The following is a 23,432-nucleotide window of genomic DNA, read 5'->3' as shown; positions in this document are numbered from 1 at the left end:
GGAGATCCTCACCAAAGTACCTACTAAGCTGGCAGCTTGTTTGGTTGACTTGCCATGATCTCCAGTCTTCAACAAACTTTCAAAGATGATAATCACGTCACAAATAATTGTGTGCAGGCATCCTTAGCCTCCAGTTTTCATTTAGCTGTCTTGGTGACAGTGAATTACCTGAAGTTCCTCTCCCTCTGAGAATGCCAGGCAGGCAGCTCAGGAGTCACCCCAAGAAAGGCAGAGTGAATGATTTCCATGAAACACTTGCCTTTGTGTGCTGCCTGTGCGGAACGCCTGGCTCTGGAGCTCAGGTGGGATGCAGATCTTGGGAAAGCACAGATCAACCTGACTGAGGGACATCAAGCGGGAACATTTTCTTTCAGTGCTGGGTTAACCCCAGGTACCAGAGAAAGCAGCACATACATAACTTTCCACGGGAAGGTGCCACACTGGTGGCCAAGGTGTGCAGGGAGCCGTCCTACATTCTCCCACTGCCGCTGTCCATGGAGGTCAGAGCAGCAGCGTGGGCTGGGCTCTTGCCAGGTGCACCCTGATGAGCTGGGACCCCCCCCCCCCCCCCCCCATGTCAGGAAGACACGGAGCTTTGCTGCCAACTAGCATGTTTTCAAACACTTTTATTGTGGTCCTACATCTTCTTTTTAAAAAAAAAAAAAAAGGTAAAAAAAAATTTGAATGTTTTTCCTATTCCTGTCAGTTCCAAACATTTATGGGAATTTGCACGTGGGAAGCCGAGGGAGTACAGGCTGTGCCTCCCTTCCTGCTTGTCCAGGGTGTGGTTCCTTATTACAGAAACTCCCGGCTGCCCAGGAGACTGGGGGGCTGCTCTCTGCTGAACCCCAGAGCAGCAATTGTGTCCACCTTGTGGCTTATTACAAGGAATAACCCCAAGCACCAGTACAGATTGAGGGTGACCTGCTGGAAAGAGGCTCTGCTGAGGAAGACCTGGGGTTCCTGATGGACAACAAGTTTTCCATGGGCCAGCAGTGTGCCCTGGTGGCCAGGAAGGCCAATGGTATCCTGGGGTGCATCAGGAAAAGCATTGCCAGTAGGCTGTGGGAGATGATTCTGCCCTTCTGCTCAGGCCTGGTGAGGCCAAATCTGAAGTGCTGTGTCCAGTTCTGGACTCCCCAGTAGAGGACAGACGTGGAGCTCCCTTAGCAGATCCAGATGCTGTGGAGTAAGGGACTGGGGCATTTCTCTTACAAGGAAAGGCTAAGGGAGCTGGGCCTGTTCAACCTCAAGAAAAGACACAACTGAGAGGGGATCTCTCATCAATAATTATCTGAAGGGAGGGTGCCAAGAGCATGGAGCCAGGCTCTGTTCAGTGGCGCTGAGCAATAGCACAACAGGCAATGGGCAGAAACTGCTGCACAGGAAGTTCCACCAGAATCTGAGGAAGAACTTCTTGACTGTGCAGGTGACCCTGCACACGAACAGATTGTCCAGAGAGGTTGTGTTCCTCAAAGGAGTTATTCGAGAACGATCTGGAAGGAAGCCTGTTGAATGTGTTCTAGGATGACCCTGCCAGCGCAGGGAGGCTGGGCCAGGTGACCCGATGTTGTCCTTTCCAACCTCTCCCGTTCTGTGATCATATTAGGTAAGGCCATCAGCGTTTCCAAGAAAGAAAACAATGCGCATTTCAAACACCAGTCAGGAATACACAATGGTATTTCTTTTGCCCCTAGAGCACTATTCCGCCCAGCCAGGGCACCCTCACGCCTGCGGGCTCTGAAGAGTCCCCGACCCCTCAGACCGCCCTCTGCCCCCGCAGCGCGATCCCCACCCGGCCCCGCCTCCCGGCAGCCCCCGCGCGCCGCCCTGCCTCGCGAGACTCTGGGCTCTCGCGACAGCGGGGCGCCGCCATCTTACCCGCTCGCTCGGGCGCTCGCTGTGTCGGGCGCTGCGGCTCAGAGCGGCGGAGGGGCCGCCCGTCCCGTCCCGCTCCGCACCGCACCGCCCGTCCCGCTCCGCTCCGCCGCCACACTCGGCCGCGCCGCCCTCCGGCGGGGGGGACCCGCGCTGCGCCCGGGACGCGCTCCCCGGCAGAGGAGCGGCGAGAGCGGGGCCCGCGGAAAGCAGCCGCTGCTCGGCTGGTTCCGCCCCCTCCGTGTCGCTGGGCCTCCGGCCCCTGCCGGGCGGCTTCTGCTCAACCGGGAGGCGGCGGAGAGTGCGGGGAGGCGCGGCGGGAGCCGGGGTGCCGGCCGGCCGGCGGGCGGCGCGGACCCCGCCGCCGGGGCTGCTGCTGCTGCTGTTGCTGCTGGTGGGGAGGCGGGGGGCCCGGGCCGCTCTGGATGGTGGTTAAAATGATCATAGAAAACTTCGAGGCGCTGAAATCCTGGCTCAGCAAAACCTTGGAGCCCATGTGAGTAACCGCGACCCTTCCTCGCCCTCTCGCCCCCTCGAAATAAACCTTCCTCTTGTAGAAGATGGGGATCCGCAGGGGCGGGAAACGTGGTGCCGGCGAGTCCCGGGAGGGCATCCCGGGAGATGCCCTCTCAGCACCCTTCTTCCCCGGCCGCCGTGTGTGAGGGGCTGCGTCCTTCTTGCGCTCTCCCGCTCTCCCGTCGCCGTCCTCGGCCGGGAGGTAGGACCATCTCCTTCCAGAGGATGCAGCTTCCCCCCCTAGCGACCGCGTTCCTCCTCCCTTTGTAGCCCAGGGAGAGCGGGAGCCGCTGTGTGTGCGTGTGCAGCTCGCCGTGCCCCGCGCTCAGCCCCCGGAGAGGCCGCGGTAATGAGCACGGCCCGCCGCCCTGTGCGGGGACCTTCTCCGAGAGAGCTCAGGTGCCGCTGGGACGTCCAGCGGGATCCTGGGATCTTCCCTGCAGACTCGTCGCACATCATTCTTGGTTATTTGGAGTGTTTGACGCTCTCTGGTTTCCCTTCCCCCAAATAAAAATTGCATCAGTAGAGGCCTTGGGAGTAGGAGCCCCAGAGAATAATTTGCCTGTTTGTGAATACGTGCGTGCCCTCTAAGGATAACATTCGTGTGAGTAAGTGGGGCTCTTCTGTAAATACATCTTCCTTCTCTGAGTGGTATTTGAGTGGAACTGAAGCGTGAACTTAGTTTTAAAGGTGTATATTCTGGAAGTATGGTGTCTACAGATAAAAGCATGCACTTTTTTTTGTCATTCTGGACCACTATTTTAACATGTCTGAATTAAATTTGCTGGAGTTTGATTTGAGTTAAATGAACTAGAACTCCTGAATTCAGTCTGGTCTTAACTTTTGTGCTGAGATGTTTGCCCACTGTAGCTTTTACTCTTGACGAGCTCAGATGGGCGAGCAAAATTTTCTTTATTGCTTCCATAACCATTAGTTATTTGTATGTACAGATACAGTTTGTAGGGCTTATGCTGTAATAACTTGAAAAAGTTGTAAGATACTAGGACATTTTTAGGAGAACTTGGGTGGTTCTTTTGTTTGTTTGTGGCTTTTTTTTGAGGTGGTGGGGAGGAGGTAGTGGTTCTCCTTTATTGCATAGGGTCTAATCCAGACCACACTAAAATAGATGAACTGAGTTTACTTTCAGTGGTCTTTGAATTAGGCTTGCAACAAAATTACACTGAGTGTCTTTGTTACAAAAGGTTTGACGTTTAAGATTTTTATTTTGGGGGGGAAAAAAGGGCATAATCTTGTAAAGCTGTAGTTTGGGAAAGGTGAATTACTTTTTATCTTGGGTTGGTATAATGCAATATGTTGTGTTCTGGGGTAATAGACTTCTCTAGTCCTCTGCTGCATAATGCTCACTATTAGTTTCTGGGTACTTTCTTGTATGAATATTTTGTTAAAGGCAATCAGGAGTTTGATGCCAGTATTTTAGAATGTGCTGGTTAAAAGGCTTAGAACAGATGCAGGTTGGTCCATGTTTCTTTGTTTGAATATTAAACCATGAGCTCTGTTAGCAATAGTCACCAGTTACAAGGGTAAAATTGAGATTTTCAGCTTTCATTATCTGTGCAATTTTCTGCCTTTTTCCACTTAGAAGACCAGCATGTATCTGTAAGATTAAATGTGGTGTGTGAGCAGATCAAATGTGTTTTGGAAAATTGTGGAGAGCTAGGGAGATGCTGGTCTGGAGGATGGTGAGTTCTCTGCATTTTTAGCTTTGGGAGAAAACAAACCAGCAGTGACTGTCATTCAGTTTTCTGCAGTGTCCTGTGTAACTGCATTGTTGAATAGATATTAGAATTGGCGGAGATGTATTGCCCTTTCCGGGCAGTCGGATACTCCTGGAGGTGCTTTTGGTGTCAGCTATCTGAAGTGTGTGACTACGGCCGTAGCTTCTGGCTGTATGAAAATTTCAGTGTGCAGCTACTTCTAAAGAAGTAACTGTTGCACCACTAGTACAGTGAGGTGCTAACTGCTGATCCTCTGAAGGTGTTGCTGTAGCCCAGAAATGATTTTTGACTTGTCTTTTCCTGTTAATGAAACAAAAGTGCCAAATGTTGTGTAGTGGCTCTTTCAGAAACCTTTAGCTGCAAGATACATGGCTTAACCTCCTGACTGCACTAAGAAAGACACCACTGTATTAGGTCATTATGGAGGTGGTGTCTTGGTGGTTTCAAGGGGAGAAGTGCATTTAAGAAGAAGCATGAATAAATTTTATACAAACATGTCTAGATCTATATTTATGGGCTAGTTACCTAGAGCTGAATAGTTAGAACATGCTGCACTTTCCAAGTTGCCTTTTCCAAGGAGCTAGCCTTTTTTAATCAGGATGTATAACTTGTTCCAAAGGCCATAATGCATGTACTTCTAAAACATAATGTTTCAGAATTAAAATATCGCAATAGCCACAAAAATTGTCTCATTTAATCTTTAAACAGTTCTAAAAATGCTGACTTCCTAATATAAAGAAACAAGTGCGTTATGTAATTATATAGACTGGACAAGATTTGGTTGTTGGACTGCTTTCACATGGAGTCTCTGGGAAACAGTGTTCATAGACAAGAATGTTTGAAGGGGAGAGATGGTGGAGGATTTAAGATTTGGAATTTTGTTAGTGGTAGGTTGTTGGGTTTGTTTGTTTGTTTTGGACTACTCTAATGCCTTTGGCAAAGCCTTGGTGATCATCCATACAAAAAGGCCTTATGTGAGTTTTGTCTTGTTGCAGTGAGGCAGAAATTGCAAATGCTGCCATGCTGGAGCCTTTGCAAGTCCATCTCGGTTTAGGGGTAATAGGTCTGTAGGAGCTTTCTACAGCTCTTCAAGAAGAGGCTGCTTTTGTCATTTTGGAAGTAACTCTTTGTGCAGAATTGCTAAATATACGCTCAGAATCATTGCAGACACGGCCATGTAAATGTAGTACCAGTACAAATAAACTGGCAAGAGGCTTTTTGTGCTGTGGCTACTGTGCGTTTGGCTAGAATTATCTTGTATATTCAACTCCTGTCAGCTCTGTAAAGAAGGCATTTGTTACCAGTCATCCTCGTTGCTTGCGAACAGCAACGAGCTAAGTTTCTGGTGTTACACGCTTTCTTGTTCGTGGCATGGTTTCTATCAAGTGGTGGAAAATGTTAAACTTGGAGTATAACCGTCTGCCTGTCATTTCTGATTTCTATACTAACAAGGCACTCACTGAGCCTGTCAATTGTGATGAGTTGCTTTCCTGCAAGTCTGTTCCAGATACTCTGTAAACTGTACATAGTACTTGCTGGAATATTAGGATCTGGCTTGGCAAAGTTCCAAGTAGGGATTTCCTTAATTTTTTTTTTCTTGAATTTGTTTGAATCTCTACTTGTGAAAAAAAAAAAAACTTTTTGTACTAATGCTACACTCACAATTTCGCTTTTAAGACATTGTAATATTCTCCCCCTTGCCCTAATTCTCTACACTGGAAAGTTTCCTTGGTTTTAATTACTTTGTGTAAAATAAATTAAATTGAAATATTTGTGGCCTGCTGAATTTTACTTTCAATTTGATTAAGGCTCTCATATCTAATTTTTCTCCATTTCACTGTATTTACATTTTTGTGAAGGTTTGTTCCTGTGCTAAATCAAACTTGAAAAAAAGATGCAATGCCTACAACAACATTATGCACTATTTAGGCGTACCTCATTTAAATGGAAAGGTATTTTTCATTGGTGAATTCTGTAAGTGAATGGGGTGTTGTAATGACTTTCATCAGATGGAATAAAATGAAAATTGTTTAAAGAATATTTTGAGTATATTTATCATTGGAATATTTTTTGGCCAGTGATCTGTGTCCTCTGGTGTTATGCTCTCGCTATTCTTTGTTTGTCAGGCTTTCCAGCCCTTTTTTTTGGCTTCACAGGTTACTGAGAAAAGGTAGCAAATAAAAAAGGTTTAACAGTGTTGTAAGGAATATGCTAATAAGCCAGGACATTGAAAGCATGTCCTACCAATAACACTTATTGGGCCACCATGAGATTTCTCTGATTTTCCATGAAACTTCCTAAGTTCAGAGGCAATAAGCATTTCTCTTTATTTCACTTAATTTTGTTAACACCTCGTGTGAAGCTCTTTGTAACTAAGACAAATCACAAATGCACGTCAGTGGTATGTAGTTTTTAGCACTAGTTATTTTTCTACATCTGCTATGAAACTTGATAATTTTCACCTGACTCACAGAGAGCTACTGTGTTTGAGAAATCAAGGTTCCTAGCTTAGGGTGCTGATACTGCTAAGCTTCTGAGTAAAAATATTATATTAGTATTAAAAAATTGGCACTATTAGGTATAGTTGAAAGCAGCAAATAAAAAGGAGAAAATTACTCTTGTTACAGGAAACCTTTTTTGTTCTTGCAGTGAATATCAGCAGTGAAGTGAAACCCCTTTGACTGCATTGCATGTGTCTCAATGTGAGACACTGTGATGAGTTTTGCTTTCTGCATTGAATGGGTGTTGGAGAGCCAGCAAGCTGACAGCTGTTCTGCCTCATGAGAGCTGTCTTGAATCTAGGGGTGGTATTCTAGGCTGCCAATTACTGGTTGCAGCTGTATGAACATGTCAGATCTGGGTATCAGAATAATTTAGAACTGATTTAATGGCATCATTAGCTTGAATAGCAGCTTTGGAGGCTGCAGCATTCCTCGATGTGTTTCTATTGCTTTAAGTACTGTTAGAGAGGTAATTAAAGTGAGGATCATAAGAGTAGTCCTCCTTAGCCACACTAGTGTCTCAGGATAAAAGTTGGATCTTGCTGAATGAGTTTGTAATTCATTTTACTTACTGAAGTAAGTTTGCACCATATTACTTTACATCATAGCTTTTTATAGATTTTTTTTTAGTAACAACAGAGTGGTGCAACTGCCTGAATTAAGCTGGCTGCACTGCCCAGCAGGCCATGTACATATTTCTGCACCCACTCGGCCCTGCAAGTAGAAAGCATTTCTCTCTGCCTTCAAACACAGCCATGTCCACCTTGGTTAATGTCAAGAACTGAGCAGTATTTTAGCAGTATTTTAGCAGTCTTCAGGCAACAAAACTAGACTCTGAAATTTAGGTTATTAACACAGGATTGGAGCATGGCAAATAGCATGCACCTACATGTCATTTCCTCTACAGCAGCACCATTTGTTGCCTGGAGGACTACAGACATGCTTCTGAGGTTTCACTGTGTTGTGGTAGTTCAAATTTGTCAGGGAACTAGTGTCAGGATTTGCAGCATCTTTTTGGTTTGTACATTAATTTTAAAACTGAAGAAAAAATCCCCTTGGTTAGTTCCTTTACATCTTAAAAAAGTAGTGTGTGCATACAGCGTAAGCTATGCGTTAATAAGGGCTTTTGAACGTACAGCTACACGACTAACGTATTCTTGCTAACACCTTTTATATCTCTTCCACATATGCTGCATTTCTCACTTAATGCTAAAGTCTGTAGTTGCCTGGTGATTAAAAAGTCAGAGTGGGTTCTCAGAACATATTTTATATTTAAAAAAATGTGAGTATTGGAAACAGGTTAAAAAGTGTTTAATGAATTGCAGAGTATTCAAATAAGAAGTAAATACTGTACTGAGAGGTGACTCAGCCAAATTACTTTTCCTTTTTCAAATATTATTTGCAACAAAAAAAATAGGACTTAAATTTACCCTGACAGTTTCATCTTTTCTGGTTTATCTTTATTTGAAATAGTAATTTCAAGTAATGACTGCAAAACAACATGAGGTCAGAAACATGAGTTTTTGAACTTTCCTGTGAGCTTTATTGAACTGTTCCTTCTGTGATTGAGCAAAATATTTGATTGGGAATTGCTTTCCTTTTTCAAGCTTCTATCTGTTGCATAGCAATTGGAGGTATCCGTATAATTCTCTGAAGAACATATAGAGATCTAGCAAGAGAATTCTTCATCTATACCTGCATATCCAATACTGTTTATTAAAGCAGGATTACTTGAGCAGTCTCCCTTGTTTAAGAGAGAGGAGTAGGCACTGTGTATTTTCTGACTTAGCACAGACTGCAAAAAAGTATTACTAGAGGTAAAAACATTTAACGTTGCTAGGAACAATGATGCATGTATATTTCTGAGTATATGATATATATTCAGAAACTGGGTGTAACAAGACATGCTATGGTATTTAATAGTAGCACACACTGGGATGTACTTGCTGCAGTGGAAATGAATTTGGATTACTTGTGCCAGCTGGTGCTTGTTTGTTTGTTAAAGAAAACACAAGTGAAAACAGGAGGAGAAATTTGTCATTACAGATGTGTATTAGTGCTTGCAGCGCATGGCTGCGGTATGTTGAGGGGATGAAGCTAGGGAAATCAGAGTTGAGAAATGTTTTTCTGCATGCTTCAATGAATGTGACCATTTTTCTAGTAGCCTTGTGTTATAAGAATGAAGTTATGTATAAAGTTCTGTCACACTTGTAATGCATAAATTGTGTTTATGGTGAGGACCGATGTACCACACTATATTCAAGTTTATTAAATTCAAACCTGTATTTAATGACTGAAAATGTCTATCATTCAATGAGCAGTAGAATCAAATTACAAACTTTTTGTTCATTTTTAGAGCAACTTAAGAGTATTTGAAATGTGTTGGTGGTATTCTCATTTTTCTGAGATACCAGTTAAGGATCTTTGTTATCTTTCAATCTGCAAGAACATAGCATGATACATACATTGTATGCCAAATCCTTGTGCTACACTGTATATTTGCTGCCATCAGCATGGATGCCTTTACTGTTTTCTTTATTCCCACATTACTTGTTAACAAAACAAAGTCGATTATAAGAGCATAAAATGCAAGACAAAGAGGTTTAGAAAAACTGACAAAGCTAGCTGAAAATCAGTGAAAAATCCATGTATGCACAACAGAGCAGGCATATTGCGTATTATTCACACACAAAGGCTGCTATTCTCTAAGAAAATACTGTTAAACTAGAGAACATAAGATCTTGTTTATCAGAAAAACTCAAGGCCCCATAATCCAAACCAGCGGATTTTGACTAAACCAGTGGATGGAGAATTTATACAGAACATTTCAGAATTAAGTTTGAGTGAAAAAATGGAAAGGAATTCCTTTTTAAAAAAGTTCCCCCCAAACAAAATTATTAAAGATTATGTCTAGAAGTCTTGATAGCTGTAAAGAAATTTTCAGACAGACTTCCTTTATCCACAGTTTTGTAAACTTAAATTTTTTTTTTACTTTGTAAGACCAATTAGTCCTCTCTTCCACCACTTGAGGTTGCTAGCAATTTAATTTTAGCATCATCTTAAAAAAAGGCATTGCAAGAGTTTGAATGCCGTATAAGATCATATTATAGACTTGACAGATTTATTTAAGATACTATCTAGAGAAACAGTCTTTGCCCTAGTGTGGGGAAAACAGATTAATTGTGGGGTTTTTTTAAGCTTTGAAGAACAGATACAGAGGAGACTTGTGTTTCAAGGCAGTAGCTAAAAAAGGATGTCAGCCCCTATCTGTGTAGAGATCATTTGCAGTTTCATTTTAAGAAATTAAAAGAAAGCACAGAAAATCCTAGTGCTGGTTTGTAAAAGCATCTTCATCTCACTCTGCCACAAAACTCACTGTATTCATTATTGCTTAATTAGTGTCAATTTGAAATAATTTGCCTGTTAGTATTTAAAAAAAATAGTATTTGTTAAGTAGCCAAAATTGAAAGCATGTAAATTCTTATTGTAGTAGAAATTCCCCTGTACACACTGAATGATAATAATAGTAGAATTCAGTGCAATCGTTTTATTTTGTTTATATGTGGCTGTACAGGGTGACAAATGTTGAAACATGTGCATGAGTGCATAGCAGAAAGTGATCCTGTGTTTTGCAAATTAAAAGTACATTTTCATTGAGAATATTTCCATAAGCATATCTTGGATCTGGGTGGATGACTTCAAGTCCTGGGGTGGACAGGATTGCTAAGATATTCAAAGTCATCATTGCAGGGAGGATAGAAGTGTTAACTGTTCATTATTTTTAAACATCATCTGTTTGTTTGGGTTTTGGGGTTTTGTTTGTTGGTTTTCTGTGGTTTTGTGGGTTTTTTGGTTTGTTTTTTGGGGGATAATTTATGGTTTGTTTATTTTGTTATGGTCTAGGTGGCTTTCCACAGAAGATTTTCTGGTTTTTATCCTGCTCATGAAAGGGGAATTGCTTTAAACTGAATATGAGGTTGTTGTATAGTCAGTGCTGTAGGAGCTGGAGAATTAAAACACATTGTAGTAGTTCATAGCAGTAGATTTTTACCTTCTAGACTGACTTGGGTTCCCCCCCCCCCACTAAATTTTGTGTGCACATGTCATTTAAGTAAGTTGTAGTGGATTTTGAATGACAGCTGACTGTTCATATTATTGAATGAGAACCAAATTTATGGAAATTGAAATTAAAAAAGGGAAACTGAGGATAATCATGTGAAAATTGTCTGCTCCCCTCCCCACCTATAGTGATGAAAACAGCACATTAATTTTCCATTGCACAATTGAGCTTGAAACTGGGAAAGTATTGAAAATCTGAAGTGCCATTGAAGTTGTGTGAAGAAACAGTAATAAAAGTTAATAACTTTTCAAATTCAAGGATTGAGGTTATGAAATGCTGGTCTTAGTGCCTGCTGAAGGCTTAGAGAGAGCCATCGTTACAGACTGTGATGAATGCTGTTTGACACTGGGCTTTCAGATAATTTGCTTGGCTGATGTGCTCGGGTGCTTGCAGTGTTAGAGTCTTACTAGGAGGAGGTTGTGTCAGGTTGTGCATTGACTTGGTGCTTGGACTGTATTTTCTTCTGGATAAAGAATTGTTAGATCTGAATGGGGCAAACTAGATTTGAAAAATTTCTGAAGACTTTTTAGTTGGTGTACAGTCTGGTTTTAGATTAGCAGTATATATTTTGTTCATTTAGTGTCCATGGGTTCTTTTGCAATGATTATGAACTCCCATTTCCTGTATCTATAAATAATGCAGACTAACATGGAATACAGTGGTACATCCACTAGCAGCCCGAGTTGCTTTTTCAGCATGAAATTCTAGTATTGCCTCCTTTCTAAAGGATGCTGGGTTACATCTGAAGCTCTGACCTTTAACTTCAGGGCTCTCTGTGCTGGGCCCAGGCTGTCCATAAGTAATGCTGACAGATTGGCTTCCTTTGCTTAGCAGATGTGTTTGCATGGGGGATGTTGCTTGCTGTGCAGGAGATAAGTTTCTCTGGTGAGAGAAATTAGGTTGTGTGATATGTTTGCTTAGGGATTTGGGTTCTTTTGCCCAGTGTCCAAAATAATGTCATTTCAATGATCAACATTTAGATTAATAATTAAGCTCCAGTATTTATATCTTACTTATTGTGGAAGGGATTTCAAACTTCTTATTCCTTTAGATGACTGTTGGACCTCTATGCTAGAGCAGTATTTGTGTAATGTTCATATTCAGTGCAACTCCCTGACCATTAATTTTTCTTACTGGTTATTTTTGCTAGAAAGCATGTACAGTCAGGATGCATCAGTGCAGTTTTTTTTTTTCTTGTTGTTATTCTTTAAAACATTAGTACAAACTTTGATGACCACCCAAATAAGTTGTCTGTATCACATGACCGGTATGCATCCATTCAATCTTGCATTGTTTTGTGGGGCCTGAAGTCTTCTTTGGTATATGCTAAATAAGGAGATTAAGTTGTTTAAGACCAATGTCTCACTATTTCATTAGTTACTCTTTTTGAAACATGAGTGGTTTTGTGCAGTAGTCTCACTTGCTTTGGCGGGCTTTACAACACCACCACAAAGTTCATTGTAGATTGCTATTTGTGAAACATTGTAAAAAAATCTGCCACTTATATTAAATAATGGTCTACTGAATGTGGATACATGGCTTTCTTCATTCTGAGTTCTATGTAGATATGCATAAGACCATCAGCTTCTACATCGAGGTGCTCTGTATTTAATTGTAGGTTGAATTCTGAATTCAGATGCCAAATGGATAATGATCCCCTAAATTTCTCTCCATTTTCAGTGTACCTCTTATAGAAGTGTCTGTTACAATATATGAATTTAGGCGTTTAAAACTGAAAAAATCAGTTTCAGTTTTCATGGTGTTCATATGTAATTAGTAATAAGAATGTTCGAAAGTGTATTTAATAGAATACTCAGGGGTCTGACCTTTTTTTTTTTTTTGTAGCATAGATCACTTCTACTGTATCACTATATTACTTTATAATTGGATAGACTGACTTTTTCCAGATAACAGTTACTCAGTGTTGCATTCAGAATTATTGACTCCATCTTTGGGAAGTTAGGGAAGTATTCATTGTCTTTGTTTTTAATACAAAACAGTTAGGGAGTTGAAACTGTTTCTTATGAAACTGTTCTAGTTAGCTCTGATGTTCTCTGTGCAGTTAGGAAATATTCTAGGCAATTGTTCTCTTGAAAGGAAAAGTGATACTTAGAACTGCTGTCTATCTGGACTCTGTTTTGAAAAATACACCTGAGTATTTTTCAATTGCTTTGGTAGGAAATTATTTTGTCCTATGTACGTATTGGTCATACCAGTTTCAGACATTAATTTCTGTAATTAATTTGCTTTTTTTTTCCTAACTAATCTATTTGCAGATGTGATGCAGATCCATCTGCCCTAGCTAAATATGTTCTGGCTTTGGTAAAGAAGGACAAAAGTGAAAAGGAACTGAAGGCATTGTGTGTTGATCAGCTGGATGTATTTCTTCAGAAAGGTATGGGCTTTGTCATAACAATTAAGATTGAGTGAAAATTCTGTCTTGTTCAATTTATTCAAGCAATCATTTACCACAGACTTGGGCTTTGATCTCTTTATTAGCTTTGTTACTTGGTAGAATGTAATTCATTTTTCATAAAGTAATTTTAAAAAGCCCAGGTGTATAGGTTAGCACGCATATATTAGGTATATGTTTTGTTAGTACTCACAGAGGCCCAGAATCATAGAATAGTTTGGATTGAAAGGGACCATAAAGATCCTGTAGTTCCAGCCCCCTGTCCTGGGCAGGGACATCTCACACTAGACCAGGTTTATCAGGGCATGGTCTGACCTTGTCTTGCATGCTTCCAGGGTTGGGGCATCCACAACTTTTGGGCAAGTACTGAACCTCTGTATATATATATATGCCAGAAATATTTTTCCAGATGCTTTATTAAGAGACATTAAATAATTGAAGAATTGAAAACTTTTGTGAAACATTCTTCATTATTGACAGGTTTTTTGATTCTGTAAATGTCCTTTTAAAATATAAATTAGGGACACAATATTTAAAGAAAATACTCTTTGGTTTTTTTTGCTGAATGTAGGTGTTGGTGGCTTGTCTGGGTTTTTTGGGTTTATTTATTTATTAATTTTTAAAGCAAATGTTTACCATGGTTTTGTATAATGGATATTTGTACACTGCTTACTTTTAGAAACTCAGATATTTGTGGAAAAACTGTTTGATGCTGTGAATACAAAAAGCTACCTACCTCCACCAGAACAGCCATCATCAGGAAGCCTGAAAGTAGAATTTTTTCAGCACCAAGAAAAGGAGACAAAAAAGGAGGAGGTGGGCATTGATTTTAATTTATTTACATGTGCATCTTTTTCCTCATTCATGTAATTTGCTTATGCGTTCAACTTCATAGAGTTTATTAGTAATAGTTACTAGCAATTTATTATAGTTCATATCAGTAATAATTTATGTTTATTAATCATATTATTAATAATTACATGACAGTATTAAAATAAGTCAGAAGATTTGTTCTTGGCTCACTGAGCACTGCTGCATGATTTTTCTAACACAAGTGGATGTTTCAAATGTAAACCAACGTGGTTTTGCTGAGGCAAAGGTAAATGAGATTATTTAGTAGTGTAGGAGCTGTAGTATAACCTGCATTAGTTCTCTGGTTAAAATTGCTGTTGTAGTTGTGCTGCACATTAATTCTCCGTAAATTCAGGCTGCCATTCTAAATTGCAATTCCCATTCCTTCAGCTGCTTGATGCAGATAATATCCTTTTGTCACATGTGTTTATGTTGTTCATTGAGCCAGAAGAGTAAGTTTTTGCTTTTCAATAGCAGCCCAAGTTTGCCTCTGTGAAAGTGTTTTAAGTGTGAACTGAACTAGATAAGCTGCTGATGAAAGAAAGACTTTGGTGTTGGTTGTTGAATATCCATGCTTTCTCAAATCTTCCCGAAGCCTTAATATGGTTTTTTGTCTACCTACAGTAAAAGCAGCTGTATTTTCAGTGCAGCACTATAAAGATTATTTTATTTCATCTCAAACAGGGATTTGGATATTCCTAGAAATAGAAATAAGCATGTTACAAAGATTGTCTTATTATGTCAGAGACTAAAATATTTAATTTCAGTGTTACTGCTGATTGTTCAGTGTTCAGAGTTTTTGGTTTTTATTTGGTTATGCAGAAGTCTGCATTTTAGTGTACTCATATTTTGATCTTATATATGTGCTTTGAATGCAGATCGTTAAAGAGGAAGAGCGAGAGAAAAAGTTCTCGAGAAGATTAAATCACAGCCCTCCTCAGTCAAGTTCTCGCTACAGAGACACCAGGTAAAAAATTTTGTTTAACCCCTTGTATTATATCAGGAATCAGTAAAATTAATTCAGTAAAATTAATTTTACTGAATTAAATACTTTGTTTCTTTATTGTCATCAATAAGCCTGAAAAGAAGGCTTCTATTGCTTTTACGCATATGTAGTTAAGTGGCGAGTGTATATCAGTGTAACCTGTGTCTCGAGTTGTGCACAGCTATTATCCTTGGAGTTTTAGGAGTAATTCTGGTGTTAGATTTGTGGTTTATATTGCAGTATTTATTCTGCTTGATATTGAGTTTGAATTTTGATTTAGAAGCGTTCCCTTCAATAAGTCTTGGTGTTTCCAACTTGGGGAATATGCAGTACTGGACAGAAACAGAAATTAATATATGTTTTAAAATCTTAAGTATGGTAAAAATAAAACAAATAAGCAAAATTAATTTTAAAATCCTTCTGAGAAGAAAGGAGTAGCCATAAGTTCCATACAATTTGTAGCTCTTCTCTAGTTTTCCACTGAGATTTCTTAAAGTTTTTAAGTAGTTAAGATTTCAAATTATGGCTTCGTAAGTCTTGTAATTAGCCTCTAATATTTCATGTTTAGAAGCCGTGATGAAAGGAAAAAAGATGAACGTTCTCGGAAGAGGGATTATGACCGAAATCCTCCCAGAAGAGATTCCTACAGGGATCGATACAACAGACGGAGAGGGAGGAGTCGGAGCTACAGCAGGAGTCGAAGTAGGAGTTGGAGCAAAGAGAGATTGCGGGACCGTGATCGAGACCGGAGTAGAAGCCGGAGCAGAACGCGAAGCAGAGGTACCAACAGTTGGTCTCTAAAATACGGTGAATGTTTTCTACAAAATTTAGAAACTAAACTTGAAAACTGTGTTCAAAATGTACTAGAGTTTCCTCTATTGTTCTTGTTCCTTTATTCAGATTTAGCTTTGTTTTCTGTGGAAATGAGGCTTTTTTTATTCAGATTTTAGTTTTGTCCTTGTTCCTTTATTCAGATTTAGCTTTGTTTTCTGTGGAAATGAGGCTTTTGTGATTGTGTTCTCAATGCTTGTTTTCCTCCCTTACCCTCTGTTCTTCTTTAATATCTTTGTATTGAGGTGGCTGTGCTGGCCACTTTTAAGCATTGTTGCACGAGAGGCAGAAAAATGCAAGTTATTTCCATTTCATTAAGTTTTAGGAAACTCAGAATCTGGTTTAGGGAGATAGAGAAATTATTATTGATTTATAAAGGTGGAACTGGCAGAGAAGTTGCCTGTTTAGCAGTAAATGACTTGTCAAACAGAACAGTACAGCTCAGTTCTTTTGATCTTGTCCCCTCTTTAGTGTCATAGGTGAAGGGCTGAAATTGTTACAATAAATACTTGCATTTGTGCACATATCCATAAGACTTAAGACTTCAGTACAGTAGTTTGTAGAATTAAACTTCTTTGAAAAGGGGACTACTTTTTCAGCTGAAAAGAGTGTTTTTTCCCTCAATAGTTTTGAATGGAAAATTGGAAAATACCAAAGTACTTGAAAAGTGAAAGTAATTTTATATCTTTGTCATGTCTTTGACAATGTACAGATAAAAAACAGTGTGGTAGAACTCTCCTTGGTGGGTTTTTTTTTTTTTTTCTGTAAAACAGGCCTTGGTAACTCAGCCTTAAAACTAGAAATGCAGATTTCTGGAAAATATGAGAGCAGATATTTTCCAGACAACTTATTAACAAGCAAATTAAATGACATGCAGCTGTTTAACTAAAAGATAACAACATGATTAAATCTTAATTTAAAGATTATTTACACAAACTGAAATGACAGTACCTTATGGATAATATTTTATAGTGAAAGCTTTGTTTCTTAGAACATGAAGAAAAGCCTGTTTTACCCACACTGATGAGCCATCTTTAAGACATTTCATAATGTTCCTTTAATGTGGAGTTATTTAAGTCTGTTAACTTATGTCATGACATAATTAGTCTGTCTTAAATGGGGTACTTACTTTTTATTTGGTGGTAATACTAGAAAATGAAGAGAATAGTTTGTATGTATTCAGAATGAAAGGTCATTTTACTTGCTCTATCTGCCCAGGAGTGTTCCACACCTGTCAAGCATTATCATTTCACCTATTAAGGCAAAGCTTTGCATGCAATAAATACATGCATTTGAGTGCAACAGAAAATGAAGATCAACAAAATGAAGACACAACAGTAACATTGTCTTGAAACATTAAAGATTTGTAACTTTTATAGTATTTTCAAGCTGTGGTTACCTTTTTGTTGCCATTGCTTCCCTTTATTCAAAAAAATTTTACATCTGAAGTTCTTACATCCGTCACTAAAGAAGATGTGCTCTGCCCGAAGTTAAATTGGATATCTGCTCTACTGTGGCTATATCTGTTATTAAAATTGCCCAGGGACTGACTATGTACTTCAGAGATTATTATTTTTCTGATTAAACCTTTGGAATGTAGAATCATGGAATAGCTGAGGTTAGTGGGAGACCTTTGAAGGTGGTGTAGTCTAACACCCTTTATCAAAACAAATAAACTGGAGCAGATTGCTTAGGACCAACTGGGTTATAAATAACTCCAAGGGTGGAGACTCAACAGGCACTTTGGGCAACCTGTAAAACATTTCAATTATTGTGTATATGTATTGAGTTGATGTGGAGTAAAGATACTTAGAGAGTAGTGGCTGCTTCTGGTAAAAAGGTGGCTAAGGAATTACTCAGTATAATTTTTATTTTTATTTTTTTGTTACAGAAAGGGATTTAGGAAAGCCAAAATATGACATGGATAGAACAGATCCATTAGAGAACAATTATACTCCAGTTTCTTCTGTGACAAATATTTCATCTGGCCACTACCCTGTCCCTACACTGAGCAGTACTATTACTGTTATTGCTCCTGCTCATCATGGAAATAACACTACTGAAAGTTGGTCGGAGTTCCATGAAGAGCAGCTGGACCACAACTCCTATGGAAGACCTCCGCTGCCAAAGAAACGCTGTAGAGATTATGATGGTAAGTACATTTTAATTTTTTAATTGCTTCCTGCAGCTATGATTGTCCCCTTTATGAAAAGATTGAGGTAATTCACCCTTCTTTTTCTGATCTTCTCTAGTATAGTGGGGTTTTTCTATTGCACACTTCCTGATTGCAAATTTTACCATGTTACCACTTCTTACTGACTTCAGACACCTTGCTCTTTTAGTGTTTGTCTATTTTTTTACTTGCTAAGACTATTTTGTATAAATTAGAAAGAGTATATTAAAAAAATCCATTTTTACCCAGGCTTTCTGTCTTAGGTCATGTTCCAATCAAATTCTGTGTGTGGTGGTTTTGACAATGGTTGGCACCTTACTGGTCTCATCCTATTTCATTCTATCCTAACTAACAGACAGTTTTTAACTAGAAAGGTCTAGAGCTGAAACTTCCCAAGCTCATTTCTTTCTGTGTAGGTGTTTCTTAAAACTGGCTAGGTTTTCACTTATCTCTGTCTTAAGCTTTCATTTTAAATGTCTTGTGCCAAAATACACACAAGAGGCTGCTGCAGCTGGCAGTGCCTTAACTAAACTCAACCCGTCAACCTGTGAACTCAGGACAGTTGAAATCTTCCTGTAAAGTTGTTTCTGATGGATTTTGTTGTTGTTTTATTGCATACCACAATGAGAAGTTTAAGTTCTAGGCCAGTTTACATTCAGAACTCTGATTAGATTTTTTTTTTAAGTAAAAACAAAGGGAAACTGAGCTTTCAAGTGTTGGCAGAGTTGTACTGACAAAGAATAGCTTTGCCAGTGTACATCACAGCGATATGGAACAAGTGGAATTGTGAATGTGTCATTTCGTTTTGAAGTTTTCTATCTTCAGTGGCTACATGTTTCCATCATACAGTTCTTCCTATTTGCACTTGCAAATTTTCAACTTTACCCTCTGCTGAAATTCTGGTTTTGTTCAACGTTTCAATTTAATGTGCTCTATAACTCTTCTTGAAGATGAGGTAATACATACTGCTTCCCCATATCATGTTTTGAGGAAGTGAGCACTCCTCTTTCTTCCTATTTACCAGAAGGTGTTTCAGCCTTTTCCCTGTATTGCATTGACTGGTATTTTGGTGTTGTTTCTGTGAACACTGTTGCTAAACAGATAATAATAGAAGAGTCTGGGCTAGAAAGGCCCTTTAAAGTCATCTAGTCTGGCATCCCTACAGTAGGCAAGGTCATCTTCAATGAGATCTTGTTGCTCAGAGCCCACTCCAGTATGACCTTGAATGTTTCCAGGGATGGGGCATCCACCGCTTTTCTGGGCAACCTCTTCCACTGTTTAACCACCCTCATTATAATAATTTCTTTTTCTTATATTTGCTTTGAATCTACTATTTTTTAGTTTAAAACTGTGACCCCTGGTCCTATCACTTCATGTCCCACCAGAAAGTTTGAAGTATAAAGGCTGCAGTGAGTACTTAAATTTGCTGCTCTGAGCCTTCTTTTCTCCAGTCTGAACAGCTCCAACTCTCAGCCCTTCCTCATAAGAGAGGTGCTTCAGGCTTTTGGTAGTTTTTGTGGCCCTCCTCTGACCTCCTTCTATGTTTGACTTGTATGTAAAAAAAAAGTGAATGTGTATTCATTTTTATTTATGTATATTTAATATTTACAAATGCATATGTTATTTGTAAATAACAAATTTTGTTCTTATGTAACCACATTGAACTATGGCAAATGTTTATAATGTTTCCTGAAATAATTGCAAAAGAGGAAAAAAGTGAGTGAATTTGCTCATGTTGGAATTTCATAATACTAACTTCTAACTTTTAATTGGGGTTTCTCAATCCTAGCATCTGCACTTTTTGCTTAGAAACAAATTGATTTTGTTAATGTGATGACATCTAGAGTTCATTCTTTGCTTTCACCATTTGTTATAATACAGTGCAGAATTAGTTCTTTAACAATAAATTAAAACACTTTTGTCCTAGCAAGTTTCTGCAATGTCTGTGTGTGCTGACTGTTTAGAATAAAGTTAAACAATTTCATTTTCTAATCTAAGCTTCTGCTGGTATGTGGAGCTCTTAATTTACAAACTGCCACATTACACATTGAATGTCTTGTATCTACCCTGAATCGAGCTACACCTGAATACTAACATCAGTTCTTTTTGATCTTTCAGAGAAGGGTTTCTGTATGAGAGGAGACATGTGCCCTTTTGATCATGGAAGCGATCCAGTAGTGGTAGAAGATGTGAATCTTCCTGGCATTCTGCCTTTTCCAGCACAACCCCCTGTTGTCGAAGGACCACCTCCTCCTGGACTTCCTCCCCCTCCACCAATTCTCAGTCCTCCTCCTGTTAACCTTAGACCTCCAGTACCACCACCAGGCCCCTTACCACCTAGCCTTCCACCTGTAACAGGTAATTACAAAAGATTAAACCCAGGGGTTTTTTTTAGGAAAGCCTGGATCTTACTTGAATTGTATGCAGTGCAAAAAGCTGTTTTGAAGAATCCCAGCTGTATTATGTAAAGTTGAACTGTGCTCTGCTATGGCATAGCTTACCTCAAAATTATTCTGTCTGATGATAATGATTGCAGAGTTGGTTATTGTAAAATGCTCCATGCTAAATATGACTACTCTTTAATATGGAATAATATTTTCATTGTATTTAAGCAAAAGCATGACATGGCAAAATTCAGTTCCTTGAGTATTATAGGAGAAGTTGTCCAAAATTGACTACGATCAAAGTGAAAATCCTGGAAACAACTGATCCTTACTGTTTCATTCACAGTAATAGAAGTAAAGATAATTCATCACCACATCAAATTTATACCTGAAAATACCACTTGAGATTAATTTTAAAACTAAACTTGTTACTAAGAAAAAGTCTCAGCTTTGTTTACTGTTTCACTGGAAAGTACTTCAGCTGAAGCACTAAGAATTACATGAAAACTTATGTGCTTGGCTGTCATTTATAAAGTAGTTAAAGTTTCGTACTCAGCTGCCTTGTGTGGTTTAAAAGCTGTTATGTTAGTTTTATGTGATTATTCCTTTCTCTATTTTTTTCCTAACTTGGGTGTGTCCCACTTCCTAAAATTATTCAGGAGTAATTGATATTTGATATTGTTTAGAGGTTTCTTTAACTGTTTTAATTTCCTGTTGATAGTATATTTAAGAAAGATATGAATGAATGTATTTATTTCAGTTAATATAGAATGTAACTTCCTCTGGTTTGGGCAGTTCTGCCTTACATGCTATTTTCAGATCTGGTTCCCAAGTTCAGATATATCACTTTATAACTTTTCCCAAAACCTACTCTTGTCAATGATTAAACTGAAGATCAGGCTTGACTGCTTAGCTTTGAAGGAGTCACATTACCTGTTTTAAAAAAAGTCAAACCAACCAAACAAAAAAACTCCCTCAATTTTAAGAAGAGTTCCATTAGAGTTGAAGGTTTCTTCTTGATTGTTTGGAAAAATAATTTCAGTCAAGTTAGTTATTGTCATCATGGCATATTTTTGTAATATTAGAAAATACTTTTTTACTTCAAAAATAGAATTTGTTTCTTTGATCAGCTTTTATTGAGCATTTTAAAATGCTTCATTTGGTAAAGATGAATACTGGTCTAGCAATTAAATTTTACTTGTAGAAAGAAGGTGTTTGGAGAAATGTTAAATGATTCAAATGCTTTTCTGTCTAATCCAAGTTCTGAGTCATTTGCTGTTGGGGGTGGTTTCATGTGAATTTGTGGTACAGCATCAAGTCTACAGATGTGCCCTCTCAGCCCCTTTTTTCTTAAATAACCTTAAAAGCATTTCAGATCAGTTTCCTTATGAGGGGAGTGTAATGAAAGTGTAGTGGATAATAAATGAATGCAGCATTTTCCTTTGTTTTTTACAGGACCACCCCCTCCCCTTCCACCATTGCAGCCTGCTGGCATGGATGCCCCCCCAAACTCAGCAACCAGCTCAGTTCCTACTGTTGTTACCACGGGTATTCATCACCAGCCGCCTCCTGCTCCACCCTCTCTTTTTACAGCAGGTGTAGTACTGAGGCTTTGCCCACAAGGTTTGCTAAATAGAATAACATTGATTCATACTATACTGTACTTTATAGAGATTATAATGTCATAGTTTGGGAGAATAAATTTGTATCGTATAGATTGTGACAGTAAATTAACTTTCTTCTTTTCAGACTTAATTCAAGATGTAAAGTAAAATTTGCCTATAAAGTGTGAATTTTGACTGGAGAGTAATATTTTCATTGTGTTAAAGCAGAAAACTTGGCATGATGGTTTTTTATGATAGTGGTTATACAAGTCTTTTATTGTAACTCTATATTGTAATTAAATTAAATATTATATCTGAAAGCTTAAGGGTTTTAACTGCAATTTATTTTAATTAGACAATTTCTTTGTTACCAGAAACGTATGACACAGATGGCTATAATCCAGAAGCTCCAAGTATAACAAATACTTCAAGACCTATGTATAGACATAGAGTACATGCCCAAAGACCAAATTTGATAGGACTCACATCAGGTGATATGGATCTACCACCCAGAGGTATGCTCTCAAAGCTATACTTAGTTTAGCTGATTTTTTTACATTAATGCAGGTTGAGGAACTTGGCAGAGAATACTGGAAAATACAGCATTTTCCTAAAATCTTCTGGAATTAAGAGATGTTTAGTTGAATAGGAAACTATGTCTATAATTGCTTTGTGCATTTTTACAGGTAGAATGAAATCTCTTGCTAGAGTATTGCAGTTTAGCTGTAGTAACTGGTCACTTTGTATATCTTTTGTACAGAAAAATGTTAATGTTTCTGTAGTAGAATCTCAGGATGATTTTTGCTTATAGAGGAGGGAGTCATTTTTATCTGGTAGCAGTTTTATGCATGAATAATCTTAACATCACAGTTCCTGTGGTCCTGAGAAGAAGCAGCAGCACACAAAATAAGAATGGAAGAGGGATAAAACCATTTTTAATGTGGTTTTTATTTGCACTTGTATGTATTTCTATTTAATCTTACTATGTTTCTGTTGGTGTATTTTCAGTGAGGAGTCCCCCAGTGTGATTCCTGTTCTTCAGCAAAAGTGACTCCTTTCCCAGTCCATCCATAAATCTTGCTCCTAGGTGCTATTGCCCTGGAGTAATGTGCATTTCCTATCATGACCATTTTTGTGTGTGCCATCTAATAGTAGAATGGAGGTGTTAGCTGGAGTGGTGTGAGCCTCAGAGTATTGCATGGGACATTGTGAATCATTGTGAATCAGAGCACAGTCATCTCGAGGCAGATGCCTTCTGTCACACCTCTTTTGTTTTCTGTATGTGTGATGTTACTGTGACAAAATGAGTGCTATTAGCTATTTTGATCTGTCACAACATCTGTTGATAGTTAAGAAGTCTGTGACCAAGGTTTGATTCAGTCAGAACAATAATCATAGTAATTTCAAAATAAACAATTGTGCTTTTCAGTGCAAATTCA

At 38.8% G+C, this 23,432-nt stretch overlaps 1 protein-coding gene across 3 annotated transcripts in view; it reads left to right on the top strand.

Moving 5' to 3' along the window:
• The first annotated feature begins 2,262 nt into the window (after positions 1 to 2,262).
• The window catches only part of RBM26 (RNA binding motif protein 26), a 48,223-nt gene continuing 27,053 nt past the window's right edge, over positions 2,263 to 23,432 (top strand). For 2 of the 3 annotated variants that reach the window (XM_066545095.1, XM_066545093.1), the window contains exons 1-9: positions 2,263 to 2,374; positions 13,028 to 13,146; positions 13,844 to 13,980; positions 14,895 to 14,983; positions 15,570 to 15,781; positions 17,724 to 17,984; positions 20,124 to 20,363; positions 21,845 to 22,012; positions 22,368 to 22,508. In XM_066545095.1, coding sequence (XP_066401192.1) covers positions 2,304 to 2,374; positions 13,028 to 13,146; positions 13,844 to 13,980; positions 14,895 to 14,983; positions 15,570 to 15,781; positions 17,724 to 17,984; positions 20,124 to 20,363; positions 21,845 to 22,012; positions 22,368 to 22,508 — 1,438 coding nt within the window. In that variant the 5' untranslated portion in view covers positions 2,263 to 2,303. The remainder of the gene's footprint in view (positions 2,375 to 13,027; positions 13,147 to 13,843; positions 13,981 to 14,894; positions 14,984 to 15,569; positions 15,782 to 17,723; positions 17,985 to 20,123; positions 20,364 to 21,844; positions 22,013 to 22,367; positions 22,509 to 23,432) is intronic. The other variant, XM_066545094.1, reaches the window with a different exon arrangement.

The sequence above is a fragment of the Molothrus aeneus genome, chromosome 2 (genome assembly GCF_037042795.1).
Source record: "Molothrus aeneus isolate 106 chromosome 2, BPBGC_Maene_1.0, whole genome shotgun sequence".
NCBI classification, from domain to species: Eukaryota; Metazoa; Chordata; class Aves; order Passeriformes; family Icteridae; genus Molothrus; species Molothrus aeneus.
This window is presented reverse-complemented; position numbering and strand designations above follow the sequence as displayed.